Below are 21,001 nucleotides of genomic sequence, written 5' to 3' on the forward strand. Positions count from 1 at the left end.
TATAACTACGATCGTGACGAGAATATTCGTTTTTTCGAATTAAAATATTCGAATTCTTATCGAAAAAAAGTTACTGCGATGTTTGATTCTTAACTTTTTTTAGGTGAATGAGATTTTTTTGAGATTATTTCTTCAATTTCAATTCAAACATCTCGAAGATTTTATTCTCGACGATATTTCAGATTCACTTCTCATTCAAAAAAGCGTAGTAGACTGACTTCTCAGCATTTTAAGATAAATTAAAAATTTACTTTCGACCGGATGACCTTTCGACGCTAAAGCGGATAATATTCTATATTCATAAACCTTGACAATCTGCATCTGCAGTCGTTAATATAAATTATTATATTCCTCGATTTTGAATTCGCTTAGAGAACGCATTATTCCTCTATGCGTTCCTAAAGCTATAATCTATCGATGTACGCACACAAGCATCGATACGACTGTGTTTCGGATTAATATTCAAAACTGACATTACGTCGTACGTACTAAACGTGAAATTGATTCGGACTAATGCAAGGATCAACGCGTTACATGGAAGCGTCTCTTCTTCCGAACAAACTGAGCACATGGGGAATTAGAGACATATCGACAGATTCGTTACTCTGTTATGTCCACCGTCGAGGTTTCTATCCATGCATAAACAGCTTACAAACGATACTGGGAATCGAGTGATGGATTTAAGTCAGTGATTCAGAAGATTGTTGTACGTTATTTTATAACGTTGTGCGAGTTAAACCCATCGCTACAGAGTGCAAAGATTCCAAAAGTCAAATAATAATGCAACTAGAGATTTCTAAGGTGATTTCAAGTAACTTTTTCCTTTGCAAATATTTTCGTTTCGATCTTGTTAACGATTTATTAACGAAAAGCATTAACCAATCATAGTGTGATTCGTCGGTCGCCATTGTTTCTATTCTATTCTCTCTTCTTTCCAACAGGTATTATGTGACGAAGGAACAAGTAAAGTTTAATATAAAAATATAATAAAGTTTATGCACGTTGGATCGGGCGAGAACACACGGTCCATGTTTTATGGATGCAAATAAGAAGGAAAGATGGAAATGTTTTTGTGCATAGAGAAATTCCAATAGAAAGTAGAAATGGAAGGAGAATAACTTAGATATGTTATTGTAGCATGAAATACATTGCGGCCAAAACTTTGAAATCGATAATGTTTTTTAATGAAATTTCAAATTGAAATTCTGATCGGAAAAATCTTTGGGGAAAAATTTGTTGCATACAATTCCAATTATAATAAATTTCATTTATTTATAAATATTTTATTCAATTTAAATTCCTACAATTTGTTGAGAAAATAGTATGTAAAAATTTTTCATTTTATCAAAATGCAGGTCAAAATGTTGAATTATAGTTTATATATAAAAAATTATTCATATTATACAATCAATATTTAAATATTATTCGTACGCTTTTACATATTTCAATCAATAATCCTATTCATCCTCTCGAGGATCATTTCCTATTTTCTGTACCCAATCCTCTATCCTGTCCCCGAAGACAAATATTTCTCTGTATTGGAAGCGACGTCTGTTATTCGAAATAGAAATGGTTTGATTCAACAAGTGAATCGAAATTCTTTTGTATCATATATATAGAATGTTAATATATTCGTGGAACAGATTTAGAGGATTCTAGAGGCCAGAGAAATACAAAAATATCGATAGAAGCTTATTTATTAAGTTATAAGTAATTTAAGTTTGCGGTAAAAATAAAACGTGACAAAAATAGGATGGTGCAACGAAGATAGAGCAATCTCACTATTTTCGTTTTAACAAAATTCTATATTTTTGTTTGTTTATAAGGGAAGAAATTATAATTAATTATTATTTTATTATAATACGATAGAAAGTAACAATTACTTTGGACAAAGTAATTAATAGTAATATGTAGTCTTGAAACTTATTGGTAAATGTGATTACATAACTTCCAACGTCATTATGCAACTTTTATAAAAGGCTAATATATAAGAGTTTGAAATTATTAAATATATACTTTGATTAATTGTCTACTTTGGCTCAACGTCAGTAAACTAAGCTTTAAACTTTACGAACTATTGCTCGAATAAAGTTTAACTTAGTCCTATGAATCTCAATCGAGAAAGATTCATAAAAAATACAGGACTCATAAAAAATTTCTATTCTAAGTAAATATTTACTAAACTATCTTCTAATGGATATAAATTTCTTGCTACAATTAGTATTATGATTTATCACAATTTTTTTATCTTTAATTTTTAACTTTTATTCTAATATTGAATATAACGAATATTTCAAAATACTATATAATATATTTAAATATTCTTTGAAATTTGTTTCGAAATTGAAATTTCGAAATAGTACTCCTGGTCATGCATGCATTTGTATGATTGCATAAAATATCACGAGCAGGGATATAGATATCCCATTTGCCCCTTGGTCACGCTGGACGCCATTTCTAAAAAAAAAAAGATAAAATGAAATACAGTTACATGTTAACAAAAAAAATAAATATCTACTCACCTTTCCCAACTCGGAAATTGTGAAAATCGTAAAAATGTTATCACCAAGGTTTCACGTCTTACGAGGTTATTTTTACCCCCGATGGTGCGCGTTTCGCGAGACGAGCGCCACGAATAAACGTCATCGTAAAACCTTCGACTAAAAGGAAGGCACTGTTCGAAAGTATACATGTTTCCACCTCCTCTTAAAACGTGTATATCGTTCCTGACCGTACTGTTTTATTTCCGTTTGCTTCTTCGTTCGTATTGCAAAAATCCATCTTTGATCCGCCCACGATCCCACCACCTGCATAAGTATCAAAATACTCTCGGTTTCTCATGTATTATTCAGAATTTTCGTCGTTTTCCATTATTCTTTCTTTTTTTCTCCCACTTTTTTCAATCGTTCTCTCTCTCTCTCTCTCTCTCTCTCTCTCTCTCTCTCTTTGGGCAGGCGTGTCCTTCCTTTTTCAAAGTTGCCGCGAAGTACCGCAACCCTTTAAATAATTCATTACGAAAACAAAGTACATGCAGAATGGAACGTGGCATCGAAGCCTATCGATCGCATGAATGCGACGTTTATGCTCCTCTTTTTATCTTCACCTTCTTCCCTTTTTTATCGTCTACTATATGACAGCAAAACGATTGTTCTTATCCTTCCTCGTTAATTTCCTGTTGCAGAGAATAGTTTCTACTTGATACTTTTAATGAGGCTGCGTTATGCGTTCTGTTTTTCTCGTTACTTCAAGTTCCGGTTTTACTAATCATTATTAGTCATACTTGTTCCAGACAGCGAGTTTGGACCTTTGGAAATTGAGTCGTAAGCGATTAATTTGCTATTTTGTTTTTAAAACGATTTTTAATAGAGATTACATATTTAAATTTGTACGATACCTTAAATGACTGATGATCATGTTGGATTCTTGAACTATCAGTTATCATAGGAATGTTTAAATATATTTATTGCCTAAATCAGGAATGATCAACTGCTATTCTCATAGAAATTCCTCTATATGTAAAGTAGAATTTTTTATTCGATGTATTAAAGTCAAAATTCTGCAACGTTTTATGATACTGATTCGTCTCTTGTTCGAATTTCCATTGCTATATTCGCTTATCTCTTTTTTCTCTGGACACATATGTTGGAGAATTTTCAACCGAGTGACCCGTGTTGATTCCACGATAATAAAGTACACTATCGCAGTTTTGACGATGCGAAACGTCACGATCGGAAATTATCACGGAAGCATCTTTCATTTTGTCCTCGACGCAGTTACACTCACAATTCGAACGCGCCATTCATTTCCGAATACGTAGATCTCTTTTTCGTCAACTTCGAACATGTTTGAACTGCATAATTTATCTGGTTTCCTGGTATATCCTTCTTTAGACATTTTTTTTTTAACCTAGAAATTATCAACAATAAAATCAGCTTTCTTTATAATTCATTAATAATTTGAATTTTAGTTCAGCAAAATATTGTTGACATACTTGAAAAAAAGAAAAGTCGGTCTACTTCACGCTATATTACCTGATAAAAATCCAAAGTAATAGTTTAACTATACCTGCTCGGTCAATTGATATCTTGGACAGTATGCAAAATAGGAATAAATATTGCACTCGAAGTGATAGTGATCTCAGATCGCGTGTCATTTTATATGAGAAATTTTTCAGTTCAGAATATTTCAAGGAATTTAAATTAGATCACGAGAGTGAATGTAATGATTTTCTATTGCATAGATTGATATTCAAATTATCGCTATTATTGTGTTGTATTAGTACCGATTTAGATTATTTGATAATAATTCAAAATGGAGAAAAGGATATGAGCTTAATGAATTTGCAATACTTCCGTGGATAAATTGCAAGATTATTTCAATGATAAATTATTTCCTATCTATGGAATGTTTCGTCCGAGTTGAATAATTTATTAGTCACAGTATATGTAAGGAATGCTGCATAATTCTATACTATATGAAATATTCTCTATCTTCTAAATTATGTAAAGATTGAGTATTTATTAAGAGGTTATAAGACTAATTTGACTCTATCGCTAATTCACTTTGTGAAATTTTTTTTCAAGAGAAATTGATAAACTTACAATTTCATCTATAAATTTATGAAATGAATTTTAGGAATATTGTAAATTTTTTTTGAAATAAAAGTAACGAATATATGAAAGCTCACCTTTTGAATGTAACTAAAACATTAGTGTAGTTTTATCCGATTCGAATACGAATACATGTCATTCATTTCACTATGCACGTATCATACTCATAACATAGTTTATAAATATAAGCTTATCAATGTATTAATGATTAATATAAAATTGTGAATTTTTTTTAATATTATAAATAATAACTTTTTCTAATCAGAAAATTATATAATTTTATAAAATTTAGAAAAATGAAAATATTTTAGAAGATATTTAATCAGCCAATCAGCAACCTTATACGATGATACGTCATAGGGACTTCTATTAATTACGTTGTCAATAGATGGCACTTCCCGCCTTTCTTTTATTGTTTCTTTTCATAACCTTTTCGAATAAACAATGTAACGTTACTTGTGCGCAGTATATCGCTTTGTTTTCCGAATTCTATTCTTTTTTAACTTGTAGTAGATTAAAATTGCGTAGTGATTATTATTCTAATATATATTTTTTGTATCTCGATATAATAGTGAAATGAATTAAACAGTAAATCAATCTATTTAGATATCTTTTCAATAGTCATTATTGTTGTTGCTTGATGTTTAATGAATTGATGTAATTTTATAAAACGTCGTATACATTTTTATAATGCTTAATCAGTATCAATATCTCATTTATAACGTTATATATAATTTGTTCGTATTTTGAAAAATATTGATAAGTGTTCAGTGACTTAAATGGAAAAGTGTACATTTTTTTATAATTGATATAAAATTGAAGACGAATATTTATCGTTTCTTAGCTCGTTTCTTAACAAAGGAAATAGCTATATTGTGTGTTTAATATAATCGACTATCATCTACATGAAAGATTTCTCAACAAGACGATGACTTTTTATCGAAAATAATTTGCGTAAGTTTTTCATATTCTTTTCGATTTATTCATTTCTTCATTTTTAGTGATTATTTTTAAATTTCTAAAAAAAATCTTTCTAAAATGAAAAGAATACATTATATTTTTAATCTATTTTTTGAACATTAATATTTTTTCATGAAATTTTCTCATAAAATCTTATTAGTATCTATAGTAGCATTTTACTCGAAGAAATGTTACATTAACTGCTACTAATGCTTCGGCCTACTTCTCTGACTGCATAAATAGCAGCATTATTAGATGCAATGCATATGCCGGCTATTTGCGTGTCGCTTGTTATTTTTAGAGAAGAAATCATTCTCAACGATACATACGCGTAATCTTTCCGAGTTAGGCGTGCCACGAATTTTTCGCATTTCTTCATTCCATATATGTGTATCGTTAAATTTTTTAATGGTCGGTTGTGCTCACTCAACATAAAAATGTACATATATATTTACGAATATTGATTTCGTAAACTATATTTCGAATTCGAAGATGCTTTCGAGAATTTATCTAAGCAAATTATGCGACAACTTTCTCGTGAACTTTTGTCAATATTTTTTACGGTTTATCTGATTTATTTTTACTAAAATTTCATATTTTTTAATTGTATTTGAATTGTGAAAATCTTTGGTCCTCGAATAATTTTATGTAAAAAAAATGAATTGTAAAAAATTTATATATTTATTAAAATAGAATATTTGAATCTTGAATTTTTTTTGATCTTGTTAAAGAAAGAGAAATTAATCGTTCATTTTATTTTTAGTTTCATATAGTTTTGAATGATTTTTATTTTTAGTATTCTAATTGTTATCGAAAAGATTTTTTTTTTAAAATCAATTTGAAAAACTATTGGTTAATTGAAGTAGAGAGATTAGTGATTTCCTCAATTTTTTCAAAATTTTTAAAAATCTGAAATATTGAAAAAAATTAGGAAGAATAAAATAGACCTAAAGGTAAAGGAAGATGTAATAAAAGGGATAATATGGAATCATTTTCATGCTATGAATATTTTAAAGCATAAAAAACTCACACATAGTAACTTTATCTATGCAAGTATTGTTAAAAGCACATCGTATAATAATATAGAATATTTTTAATAGGTCATAGCTGGGATATATATTCTTTTAATGGAATCATATAATTATTAACTCAGTAATTGATGCAGCTTCTTTTATTCTCTATAAAAAAAATTAACTTATTTTTTTTAAAAAATACCAATAATTTAGTTTCAATTTTATTTATATAAAAAAGTTTTTTAATTTAAAAAGGAAATTATTCATTGTAATAAAATTGAAGTAGTTAAGAATTTTTCCATTAATTATAGTGATATCTAAAATTTTACCTGAGTTCACATTTTTATTTAAAATAATTCAATATGCTTATGATCTATTAAACAGATTGTCATTAATTTCAGAGTAGTAGGATAGCTTGTTTGAAATTACAATGTGATACGTTTATAAATTTATAAACTTTATGTGTATATTCACTTTGCGTGCTGATATATAATTCAGATTTCAATTGTCTATATTTATTCATAAGTTGATGATAATTCAATGTTTGTTTTGCATTATACATAATTGATGTTTATTTAAACGAGATACTTGTCTATAATAAAAAAAATTCTTCAGAGATATTATTTCAGAGATACTAAATGGCACATTTTTAAATATTTATTAAAATATAAATTTCGTACAATTATATGCATTAATGAAACATTATTAATGGGTACTCGAATATTAATTGCTAGCATTATTAATTCTAAGAAATCTTTCTACAAATTAAAATCAAATTTCAAATTACAATTAAGAAAAAAACTCAATTCACATATTCAAAAAAAAAAAAAAAAAATAAGAGAAAATTTTCAAATTACTAAAATTAATTATTAGAATGGAATAATACACAAAAAAATTCTCTTATCTCTCTCACATAAAGTGCACATCGCGAATGAATCCTATTTTTCTCACGTTCTGCAAATCGCGATCTGATTATCGAAACAATATTGCTCGCAAGTGTTTTATACAATTATAGCATGGAAAGGATTAAAAAAAAAAAAAAGAGAAAAATCTGATTCAGCCGATTCAAGCTTAATAACGAGCGATACAAACAAATCGATCGAGAGTAAAATGCACGGCGTGGAAAATTCATTTTCGGTGAAATTGCGGTGAACGTTTGTGTATTATTTTACCGATCGTTTCCGCCTGACATTAAACTACCACATGCTCGATCATAAACGAATGTCAGCGGCGCCTCGTAATAATCGAGTTACGCCTACACGATCTTATTTTTCTTTCGATTTGTGAAAATGATTCGTCGACAAATGCGCGTGAATAAACATCATCTTTGTATGTTTCTCTTCTCTATTTAAATAAATTTATTTAAAATTTTTAACAAAATGATGAAAATATTTAACAAAATTAAAGAGGAAATAATTAACAAGATGTAGCACAATATGTTGCAGCATTTGCATTACGTGCAAGAAAATTATAGTTTATCTTATGTGTTTAATTATATTTTATCGCTAGGATAGTCTATACGATTAGTGTGCTCTCGACATCGATAGACTCTTCATCGTGGAGGACGGTCGATAGGTGCTCGAGAATTTATCCCTTGTTGGTCGAACGATTTTGTCAAGTGGTATACAACGAATGTATTATAAGCGACACTTTTCTGATTTTCCAAAGAGGATTTATTATCGTTTATTTTCTCGTTTAGTTTTTATAATATCCAAATATATCGTTTCATGATACATTCTCTTCCGTTTTAAATATCTGTTATAATTAAAAATTGCTGAATTATCACCAAATTAGATTTTTAAGGATCGTTTTAAAATAAGCGATCGATTAATTGAAGTTAGATTTGAAATTATAACGGCTTTCAATTACTTTCAATAATTTTCGATAGATGGCGCTATTGGTTCTTTTCTATTACCTTTCTTTCCTATTCTATTCTTAACCTCTTATTCGTTAATTTCTATCTTCCACCTATTCTTCAATAATTCATTTAAAAACTCGCAAACAATTTTCCATTCTTCGTTAAAGAAGAAAAATACATATTTTTTTTGAGCTGTGTCACTTTTGAAATAAAACACATATATTATCTACTACAGACTTATCACAGTTAGGGCCAAAATAATTAATTAAAATTTCGAATAAAATTTCTTTAAATAACTTTATTTAAAATATTTGAATAAAACTTATAGCCATTATCTTATACCTCTTCATAGAACGGCTTCAGTTATCCGCGGTTATTCGATTCATTGAATAATAAATTATTGAAGTAACTTGTAGAAGTAACTTTATATCTGAACTTCGACCGTTAAAATTTCGCCCATCTCTATCGAGGATAATATATCTTGTTTAAAACGAATTTAAGGAGATCTAAAAAAAAAAAAGAAGGAAAAATAAAAGAAAAAAAGATGAAAAGAGGAAAAGCAAACGATAACGAAAAATGAACACAAACTTATCGACACGAAACGGCCAAAGGTTTTGCCCAACACCGTAAAAAGGGCGAAAAGGGTCGAACAAGGGACAATTATCATAGTAGGTCGATGAAGGTGACCCGTGAGGCAACGGTGGCAGTCGAGGGAGGTGTGCAGCCCGGAATTATAGTCGGTCGACACGCCATCTTAAAGCGTGGAACACGTGGAGACTTCGTTAACGCTCGTCGTTACTTAACGATCTATCGCTCGCTAATAAATTACTTGCACAACCGGCCGAGTCCACGCTGATTACCACGATTCCTCTCGATCCACCGCGTTAATACCCCGTGATATCTGATCGGAGGAGATGCTGTCGGCCACGTTTCAGTTTGTATCACTGCCGTTCCTATTTTATCCTCACGGTGCATTATTAATTATTAATTCTTTGCATTTAGAAAATAGTATTGACATTGTTTACAAGATCAGAAAATAGATTTTTGAATATCGAATAATTAAATAAATATATTTATTTCTTCCATTTTTTTTAAGTTGTTTGGAAATAATTTTTAACAGTATCTTTAAAAATTTGTTTTAAGGAGAAAAAAAAAATCTAGAAACGCGGAATCAAAATTTCAACTGTTTGAAATTATCCTCACAATTTTTTTTTTTTTTTTGATATGAGTTAATTAAATAGAATCAATGCACAGGTGTCACGATAGGTCTCGTGCGGTGCACGAGATTGACTTCGAATCGAATCGAATATACCGAGGAAGTGGTGAAATCTCGAGGCATCTGCATTTCCAACTGTTAAATATCGCCCTACATATCGTGCTCGTGCATATTCTATCGCGTTGCTTCGTTTGTTATTCCGCATCGGCTCGTGGATCGTCTTCGCGTGCTGATGCGGACCACGGGCATAAATTAAATTGCTTTCGAGTTCACCGCGACCTGTGTATAATCGATGGAAAAATTTGTTTGAGACGATTTGCAAATTTTCATCGCTCGCGTGACAGTGAAAGTAGCGAGAGAATTTTCGTTGGTATTATCGAGATACAGTATTATTTTTTTTTTTTGCATATTTGTAAGTTTAATTTTAAGTTAATTCTAAAAATTAATTTCAAATAAAAATCGACTTTTTAATTTTTTTCAATCGGCTCTTTTCTTTTGAGTATTTGATATTTATTTCGCTGCCCGATTGATTTCGAAATTATTTATTAAATCATTCATGTAACAGTTTGCGTAAGTAACGATGAAGATATTAAAAATTTTAATATTTTCTTTCCTTCAAAATATATGAAGAATATTACGTACATCAAATCTTGATATATCTTTTATAATATTTCAAAAACATTGATAAGAGTTGCAATCTCGAAACGAGGTTATTTATTCTTTTAGAAAATAGGTCTGTTATAAAAAATGAATATTTTTATTCCTTACGTAAATGTATTTCTTCGTTTATTTTGTCTTTAAATTAAATTTTTATGAAAAGAAAAAATAATAAATTTTATGTATATATATATATAAATGTAAGTGTAGGTTGCGATAAGAATCTTGGAGAGTCGCATAATAGTCGTATTTTGACCATCGTGACTAAATAATTAAATTTCAGATCTCTCGGGAGTCAGAATCGTGAAATTCGTAGTTTCTCGACTGTGGATCAGTTTAGTACAGATCGTATAGTCTTGATATCATGGAGAAGAGCATGCTTCATTTCTCATGCAGTAAATCTTCTATGAGATCGTCCTTGTCTCTGAGTCAGTAGCCTACCGTACTTGAAAATTCGAAAAGGATTCATTCAAGTTACAGTTCCGTCTTCCTAGTTATATCTCTTAGTTTATCGTGTTTCCTCTCTGTAAATTTTATTTTTACCCGACTTTTTCGAGTCCCATGCATTTTAAGTAACTTATTTTACTAGAGTAGAGTAACAGTGCCCTATATTGCTATATCTCGAGGCAATTCCCTCAACTTTCTTTTCTTTTCTTTTCTTTTTTTAGAAAAAATACAAAAATTCTTTTCGTAATATAATTTATACTTTTTTAATATATATAATATTTTAGTGTAGTAAGTTGAAGTTTATTTAATAATATTTGAAATTCTTTAAAGAATTATTAATTCTTTTTTAAATTACTTTTACTTCAAAATGATAAATTTATTATCAAGTAAAGCATTTTTGTAACCATGAAGAAAATGTCTAAACACGCGAAACAACAGTTCGACTTTCGTCGATCGATTTAATAATGTGTGCATTCGTGACCATAAACAGCTATAATTTACCGAATAATTGATCACTACATTGTAATTACGGTACCTTATTGTTTCTTTCAAATTTGTGTGTGAATTCAATTATTCCGTGAGGAGCGTGGGTCATAAGTAATACTATTCATCATAATGATCGTTACAATATTTCATATTCTTTTACTTGAATATATCTCGATATTATTTAGAATTCTCTGAAGGGAAAAATATACTTCACAAGAAATGCTTAACGGCAAAAGCAAGACGATCGTTAATTTTTATTTGCAACGTTTATAGATTGGACGTCAACAAATAGCTACGTAGCTGAGCGTATTAAAATTAGAAAAACTTTGAATCGCTATAACTCCGAACTTAGTTGTTTCTAATGAACGAATGAGCGATCATCAGAAGCGTGAAATTTTACTCTTTAAAACGTTTTTCGATTTATTTCAATACAATTTTTGGTTCTTAAGATATCATCGTGTAAAGAGAATGGTAATTTTTTAATCCGCGGAGTTCTGGCTTCACTAACCTGTTCCAAGCTTCAGACAAGTGGAAGAAATATACATTTCCAGGAAAAAATATAGATCACTAAGTTGCGGATCTATTCATATCTTAAGCATTGTGTCAAGTATTATGGACACTTTGAATTCTTATATCTTGGTAACCGATTGAAATATCGGGATAAAACAAAAAACGAACACCATTGATACGATTTTCTCTATTTTTTGAATGTGTCTTAATGACGTATATATATATATATATATTTTTTTATATTTTTTTTATATACTATAACTGAATAATTTTAATGGTATAAAAATTTATAAATGGATTCTAGATAAATGGATCTATAAATATTATACCAAAGATAAAAATTTTATAAATTTGCGACTTTCTCAACAGATACTGCGTTAATTTTTAATTTTTTATCGTGATAATTGTATGGAAGTAGATGATATCTTGAGTTGGGAGGATTATCGTCGCGTTAATTGCCATAATTTGGAGCAGAGAAGTTATTTCGAGAGTGCAGTTATCTTGAGATGCATTACAGAGTATATGTATTAAAACAACTTTGTGACACGATTAATTACGCGATTACAAAGTAAGATACATTGATACAAGATGGAAATGACTTTTGCGATATTCAAAATGATGAAATACGAAAGAAATAGTGGATTTTCTCGAGATAGATAATTTCTGAATAGATTACAAATTATTCAAAAATGCGTGATGCGGTAATTTTCATTGTATCATAATTTCGAAATGAAAACCCAAGTCTCTTGTGATCATTACTCTAAGAAAGATCTGAATCGTCTCGTTTGATAGCCCAGTAATCCAATACTGGTTTCGTGGAAATCTAATATGGAATTTGAGGTACGGCCTCGACAAAGAGGTGTTGTTTCATGATCATAGGAGGCCGATATCCCATTGCTTCGATTTTACTCGAAAGGGAAATTCTGCGTATGGTATCTATGCGTACCAAGCTTCTCTTCAACGTAATCATCTCATAATATCATATATTATTATCCTAATGATTTATCACGTATCATGGCATATTCGAAAAAACTTGTGTTAATTTCAATTAATATAATAATTACATTTTATGACCCAACAAATTCTGAAATTCAATTTCATTTTTCAATTGATTCAAATGTAATTAAAAGTGATTTTCTTAATCGTATATAACGAGCTAATGGCTAAAAATAAACGCGCCGTTATAAGCGCCTTTCCACCGCATGAATTGCAAAACTTGTATGGAGATATAGCGGACGTCCCAGTTCGGCGGGACTATCTAAATGTCTCGATGATAAAACGGTTAGAATCGATAATGCATATGAATTGGCTTATAAATAAATCGCTTATAAATAAATCCTTTTTCCCCATGACCCTAAGCTGTTATTCCTTGATAATTAACGTCGCGACGATTAATTAATTTGGCGTTTGGCGTCTCATGAATTTCCAATGACTGCAAAATAAAGCGAATCCTCAGCATTCTCGTCATATTCGTTTGATTTTTATTTCATACGAGAATCGATCGATACGGTTTAACTAGTAGTGATTTCTGAAATATAATTTCGAGCAACTTTTTTTTTTTTTGGAAACATTTTCGTTTCGACATTGTTAACGAGTTATTAAAGAAACACGCTTTGTCAATCACAGAGCGCAGCGACGGTAGCGTTGGGTATGAACCACTATCGAGTCGAACGAACAAGTGGAAGCAAATATGCTGAATAATTATTGGAAAAAGTTTATACCGAATTATTATTTTCCTATTCACAACGAATAAATTAATTAGCTTCGACACGTGTTGCTTCGACTTGAATTGATAGAATAATTTTGATTGAAATTTCTATAAATTCTACAATATGTGTGAAAATATACAAAGTTTCCATTTTTCTGTTTATTACGAAAATAATACGAAATTACTTTCTTTCAGGTTCATGGTGGTATTGGTGTGCCTCATATTTAGCGTTTTGTCGACCATAGAGCAATACAGTAATTTCGCAAACGAGACCCTCTTTTGGATGGTAAGTGCTCCTTCATCGATTATTTTTAATCAATAACGTGACAGTTGTAACGTAAAAACAATACGAAAAAGTTTTTATAATTTTGGTGAAGTAATAAATATACACGAATTGTACTTCCTCTTCAACAGTGATCCCTTCAACATCAAGGGATTCGTGGAAATGAAAGTTGACATGCCCTCGTTATTGTTTGCCTGTCAAACTTCCTCGAAATCATGCGAAATCACACGCGCCTAAACACACCGCGCAAACAAAGCATCGTTTCGCGAGTAATTCGAGCGTAGCTTGTTCGAGATAACCGGATTTAATTAATTATAGCGGGATTATAAGCGGAAACTTGGTTCAAAGTTCGACGACTTTCGAGGAGGGAAAATCTTGAGCCATAAAGGCATTCGAACAAGAGCCACTCGCAAAATCACAAGGAACGATCTCCTTTATCCGATGTATCCTCCAAGCGAAGTGTTCCATCGGTCTTTTACGAACTTCTCGAGTAAACTGTGTGCTATTCTTTTATCTCCGTAAGCCTCTTGCCTATAGTTTCGTCGTAGAGAACGGTAGCTCAAGGCCATTTAGCCACTTCCTTTCACTCTATCTATATTCTGTGTCGCGTCGCGTCGTTTTGATTGGTTATACGCGAAACTTATCGCTCTGTGTATCGTTTTAAATATTCTGGTTTTACGCGTAGAAAATTTGGAAGGGAAATAAAATAATAATTGATATTTCTCAAATAAAATGAATAACGATTTACGCGTGATACGCGTAATTAAAATATATCATTTGATCGTAATTATATTTACCATAATAATTGTATCATCCTGAATTATTTTATCGAGATGAAATTATCTACAGATGGTAAAAGGTCATATGTAACGACATTAGTTTTATTAATTAATACCGTTCGATTCCTATAACTATAAATAAAACTTACTCGTGATTTTTATTTTCGTATTCATCTAATTTCAAGAAAATCTTATATCATCGAAAATTAAAACGATTTTCCAACAATTAAAATACTCAACATACCAAAATTCATTCGCCTTGAATAAAATACGATCGTAACGCAATTTCCACTGAAATCTTTCCACTGTAATTGAAATTCCGGCAAGTTTTCGGTGCGTGTCGCGATCCTACGAAAACGTGGTCACGTTTCATCCATAAGTCATTATGCAAATATCACGGAATAAGGGCGGTGGAAGGATCGCCCGAAGGGATTGTCAGCCCCTTTTCGACCTCTAAGTAAGGGGTCTTTCTGTGTAGATACCTGTCCAAAGGTATTGCAAAACTATAGATCTTGTTTATGTGTCTAAGGTATACATCGTAAAAAGCTAGAGACTTGACAAGTTATCCCTAATGACAAGCTATTCCCTGGCTTCCTGTTCTCTTCCGCGTTGACACGATAAAAATAGACGCGAGTTTGGAATTTTTTTTGATAATCAGTTTTTTTTTTTTTTTTTTTTTTTTTTTTTTACATACAATGACCATAAAAAATATACTATTTGTATTGCTATTGCTTTTATTATAGATGGATTGTATTTTTATATGTATTAATTGATTAGATTCAAACAAGATCGAATAACGTTTATTGCGAAATAATTTTTGCGAATAAATTTCTTACGATAATTTAATTTAATTTTAAAATTCCAAATTTAATATTTAAATACAAATTATCTTATATTTCATTTTTATCTAAACAAATTCTAAAAATCTTCAACTAATTTTTCAAACAATTAAAGAGATTTATGTGTAAGCCATACATTTTTGTGATAATAATATTTCTGTTCTCAAAAAATGAATCAGAAATTGTCTTTAACACTATTTTAACTCTATTTCAGATGTGTTATTATTGTACATCTCGAATATCAACGAGTCGCTTATATATAATAAGGATGGGGAAAAGAAAAAAAAGAAATGTGAAATTTTCACGAAACGAGAGAACATCGCGATTCTGTCATCGATGTCCCCATTTTTACAGGGCGTCGTGGCATTGCAATAAAGGTCGTAACAATCGATATAGCATCTCTATATAACGTTGGAGCTCGTTGCACATTTATTTTAAGAACAGGGAACTAATGACTGCGCTACCCCAGAAAGTCATCAGGAAAATGCCTTTCTCGCCGTTATTATGATTATCGGTCGGTCGAGGCAATTTATTTCACATTTTTCTGGCTCATTTACCTGTACATTCGCTTTTTTTTTTTAACGTAATCGCAATTGATCGTTCGATTAAATATACTTTGGATCGAATTTTTATACACGGTTACAATATTTGCATCGATCGTATTTTCCGATTGTGAAGTTGAGAATTATTCAAGTTTAAATTTAAACGTGTAATTTCACTTTTATGTGAATACGTATTTATCGCGTATTTTACGTAAACAATATAAATGAATATATTATTATATATTTCTTCTGATATTAATTTTATTTGGATAATAATTGAACATTTAACTGTATTCTGAACGAAACTTCGTTACAGGTAGATTGAAGATTTTTTTTTTAAGCAAAATTAAATTTTTAAAAAGGGCTTATTTTTTTATTCCTCCTAAATATTATGATTATATTTTTGATGTTTTGTTTCTTTTTTCCATGTCCATTTTGTAGATTTACAGTAATGGGAATAAATGTGAAATTTATTTAAATCGTGGAATATTGTCTTTAAACTTTATCACTCGGACGAAATGCACGGTAAAAATGCATGGAGAAGCAAATTTTAACGCATATTTCATATTTTATCACGCAGAATGCAATAAAACAGAGGGTTTGAAACAAAATGCAAGTAATTAAATATTGTTAAATAAAATTAACAACTTGAATTAATATTTTTACGATTATAAAATTTGATCAAAATTTTCGCGAAAAGATAAATCATTTATAATAAAAAAAAAGAATAAAAAGGAAATTCAAAAAATTTTTAAAATATAACTTAAAAACGGATTATTTATTGCGATAAAGATGAATATCCATGAAAAAAAAAAGTCACGTATTATAACTTTGGATCCGTATGAAATGCGGAGTTAGATATTCTTCGAAAAGGTTAACCCTTTGAACCCAATGGACTATTCAAACTCCTGTTAAAAAAGAGGTTTTTACGGTAACGTGGAGAATAAAGCGCCGTTCATATTGCATGAAAAGGGAGGGGAAAAATCGTGAATGGAACTTCAATTGACAGAATGTACGGAATATGGATACGAAATGAACATGCGATTATTCCATAATATTCTTTATTCATTTTTCAGAAAAATTATTTAAGCTAGATACGTCTTTTATGATTAGAAAGAGATATTGCTAATTATTCATGTAATAATTAATAGCTTAATTTAAACTCTTTTCAGACCATTTAAAATTATGCCTTTTAAATTAGACAAAAAAAGAGAAAAAAGAAAAAGAAAAATATTACTCACTATTCATCGTTATCCATTATTTATTTTCAAAGAATTACGAATTTTTATACAGCTGAAGTAAAAATAGTGATAGAAAATATATTATTACGTAAAAATGATTAATTATGTAATTTTATTTGTAAATTTATTTATTATAAAATTTACACTATAATATTACATAAGAATAATTTCTCTTGTTTATTTGATAAAATTGGATTTGATTGTTTTATAACACAAAACATTGGGATCTTTTGAATAATTTTATTAATATTCAATTATCATATATATTTAATTAAAAATAACATGGCCGAGAAAAATATATATAATATTTAGAGAAAGAAAGAATGAGATATAAAAAAAAAATATATATTTTCGTACATTTTTATTTTTTTCGTTCACAGGAAATATGCCTGGTGGTATTCTTCGGTGTGGAATACTTGGTGAGATTATGGAGCGCGGGTTGCAGATCGAAGTATATGGGCTGTTGCGGCAGGCTCCGCTTCATACGGAAACCGATTTGTATCATAGGTGAGTAGTGCGTTCCACTAATGCACACCTGATCCCAGTTCAATTAGCTCCGTGCCCGAGGGTTAATCCAATATCCGCGTCCTCCGATTGTCATAGGCGAAATTAGAATTACCTCTTTGAAAGGCAAAATTTCCCTCCGGTGTCAAAATTGTTTGTCTTTATTCGTCTCGTTAATGTCTTAGCAAAGGCTGTGACTTATTTCATTTATATATTCCGATTAATATCGAGCGAAAATTTATATGAATTTTTTGAGATTAATACGATTAATATGAATTTTGTGAATTCTTATAATTTATTTCTATATTTCGAAAAAAAAAATTGCGTTGACGATAGACTGAGTAAAAATATGCGAAATGGAAATGTAGTCTATAAGTCTCTTTCATATGTACGCGATATTTATTAAATCGTTTTTTTCTATTTATATATGTGAATTGTAATTTACAGATGAAAAAAGTAAAACTTTCGCAAGTTAGTCTTAAAAATTATTCTTTGTTAATGGATACCATTTATCTTCAGAGAATTATTTACAATACGAGATAAATATTTACAATGTAAGATGCACTTGCAAAAAATATTCGTGAGAATAATTTTATTTTTAAATGTATTTACATCCGAGACAATGTTTAATATCGTAATACTCTTTTTCAGTCTACTACGAAGGACTAATTGTAACGAAAACAAATTGTAACGTAGCTATCGTGCGAATACTATTATTTATTTTTATGTTTCGCCTACTGTTTCGATTCGAAGAAGTCGTCGATAATAGACCGACCGAGTATGTAAACAAAATCGAGACGTAATTCTAAATCGTACGCTCAGTCGTCGTCTGAACGCTTCCCTAAGCGTTACAATTAATATCCGTTATACGTGAATTCTTTTTTTACACTTTACGTATCTTCCTGTTTAAAAAAAAGATTATTGATATATATTTCTTTCGTTCTTTTATACATTTGAAGATAAATACGAATTATTACAGAAAAGAAAAAGATAAGTATATTGCTTTCATTTGTTTTTTCTTTTTATCTTTGTTTAGATTTAATCGTGGTGGTCGCCTCGATGGTGGTGCTGTCTGTAGGAAGCAACGGTCAAGTGTTTGCCACTTCTGCAATAAGAGGCATAAGATTTTTGCAAATATTACGAATGCTTCATGTCGATCGACAAGGTGGCACGTGGCGACTTCTCGGCTCTGTTGTTTTCATCCATCGTCAGGTATTTTATTATTAACTTTATTAACCTAAAGATTTAAATAATCTATTTATTCATAATCTATATATATAAAGTATTATACATGTATAGATTAGGTTATATGCATAAATATATATCGTATAAGTTATATTATTTATAGGTTATAACATATTATTAATTTGTTATTACTATTATTAATTTTCTATCAGATTTAAAATAGAATATATGTATATTCTATTTTACAATAATTTCGATATTTTTTTTATTTTCAATTTTTATAAATAAGAATATTTTCGATATTTTACAGGAGCTGATTACGACATTGTACATCGGGTTCCTAGGTCTCATTTTCAGCAGCTACTTTGTGTATCTTGCCGAAAAAGATGTAATAGGTCCCGATGGAAAAACAGATTTTTCCAGCTATGCCGATGCACTTTGGTGGGGCGTGGTGAGTGAAAATTCGTTTTTTATTATATTTTTTAATGCACGTTTATTCGTTTTCTTTATTATTCGTTAAATTGCGAATGTTTGTGAATTGAAATTTTTATTAGCATAATTAGAAAAATATAAATCTATAAATTCATTCTTTGAATGTATTTTTATATAATTCGATATCCATCAATCTATGTTTCGCATTACATCAATGTATCTATCTCAAAATTTTGATTTTTGATGACGTTAAAATTATGGAATTTATTTTTTTCTTTTTCCAATTTATAATTGTGCAACTTAATTGGTATTTCATTCGGATATTTGTTTAAAGTATTTACGATTAATTTAAAGTTAAAATAAAAATTTAACTGTTAAATCAATTGATGAAATAATTGGAAGCCAATTATTTGGAGTAACTGGTACATTAATGTAGAATCGATAGGTAACATCGGAGTTCGATTGCCCGGATGATACAGTTAAATGAGAAGAAATATAAACGTTCCATTGAATAAAATGAATTTCGAAGCATTTTTTTTTTTTTCAATCATCGTGATTGTCGATCGATTTTACAATTCTAATCTCGCCAGTTTAATAATGATCGATTCGTAATTATTAAACGAAACTTTTCGTTTTAAATAAACGTTACAAAATTAAACAAAAATTTAGAAAAAAACAAAATTATCCTCTCAACAAAAATATTTTCACGTGACATTTGAAATTTTATATTTAAATTCAAAGATATTTCTTTCGATAAGTTTCCCGATTCGAATATTTCGAATTACTTTTAAATATTTGCTTTGAAATATTTCCACTGATTGGTCAGGCAAACATTCACAGACTTTCGTTTTAATTCATAAATATATTTCTCTGTCGTTTTTATTACATTCAAGTTTTTATTACGAACAAATTTTAATAAAGGAAAAAAATTATTATCACGGTTTCATTTGTAATTAATAAACATTTTTATTGTAGAGGAAAAAAAAAAAAATAAAAGGACGTATTAACGCATATCACAAACGCTTAAATTCACGATCCAAAAGATATTTGATCACCCTTTAAAGTAGAATAATCTTTTAAAATTCGATCGAACAATTTTTTTTTTCAACATCAAATACAACACTTTCAAACAAATACACACTTTTTCGAAAGAGAGTCACAACAAAGTATCTATTTTTAATCTCTTTGTTAATCGATTGTATCAAAACCGTGTTTCATTTATTTTTTTTTTTTTTCGTCATTCGAGATTCTCCAAAAAAAAAAAAAAATTCTCCAAAAGATTGAACGAATAAAAGAAGCAAAGAAACCACTCGAAGCAATCAATCCTCCAAACGATCAAACCAAACCAGCCACGCATACGTATCTATCCAATCCCATTCACCCACCGGTTTAATAAGCCTGTCCATTGATACAATTTCTATTAACGCCAATAATTAATTCGGGGGCGGAGCGATTTTCTCCCTATCTGGAAACGAAACGAATCGAATCGAATCCCTACGAGCGTTGTTTGTCAAACGGCGGTCGCTAATCGCTTGGAAAATATATATCTGTATTTATAGCTAGCTCGTTGTCGAACGAGCGCCAAGGGATCGATGGGGGAGGGGGGAGTCAGGGCCGAGAGATTTAAATGCGGGCTTGATTAACGCCGCCTCGCGGATTGCCCGCGTTCAACCGATTTCCATCCGATTTTCCGTGAGGGGAGGGGGGCGGAGGAGGAGGAGGAGGGGATTG

At 29.9% G+C, this 21,001-nt stretch overlaps 1 protein-coding gene and 1 long non-coding RNA gene across 10 annotated transcripts in view; one reads left to right on the top strand and one right to left on the bottom strand.

Moving 5' to 3' along the window:
- The window catches only part of LOC107994867 (potassium voltage-gated channel subfamily KQT member 1), a 61,814-nt gene that overhangs the window by 15,389 nt on the left and 25,424 nt on the right, over positions 1-21,001 (top strand). For all 9 annotated transcript variants that reach the window (XM_062080668.1, XM_062080635.1, XM_062080666.1 and 6 more), the window contains exons 3-6: positions 13,661-13,751; positions 17,530-17,656; positions 18,690-18,865; positions 19,149-19,289. In XM_062080668.1, the coding sequence (XP_061936652.1) occupies positions 13,661-13,751; positions 17,530-17,656; positions 18,690-18,865; positions 19,149-19,289 (535 nt within the window). The remainder of the gene's footprint in view (positions 1-13,660; positions 13,752-17,529; positions 17,657-18,689; positions 18,866-19,148; positions 19,290-21,001) is intronic.
- On the bottom strand, positions 2,243-4,034 carry LOC114577137 (uncharacterized). Its single transcript, XR_003696951.2, has 3 exons — positions 3,395-4,034; positions 2,523-3,304; positions 2,243-2,457 (listed from the first exon to the last, which is right to left on the bottom strand). It is a non-coding gene; the product is annotated as an uncharacterized LOC114577137 (long non-coding RNA).

Source organism: Apis cerana, linkage group LG1 (assembly GCF_029169275.1).
Source record: "Apis cerana isolate GH-2021 linkage group LG1, AcerK_1.0, whole genome shotgun sequence".
NCBI lineage: Eukaryota > Metazoa > Arthropoda > Insecta > Hymenoptera > Apidae > Apis > Apis cerana.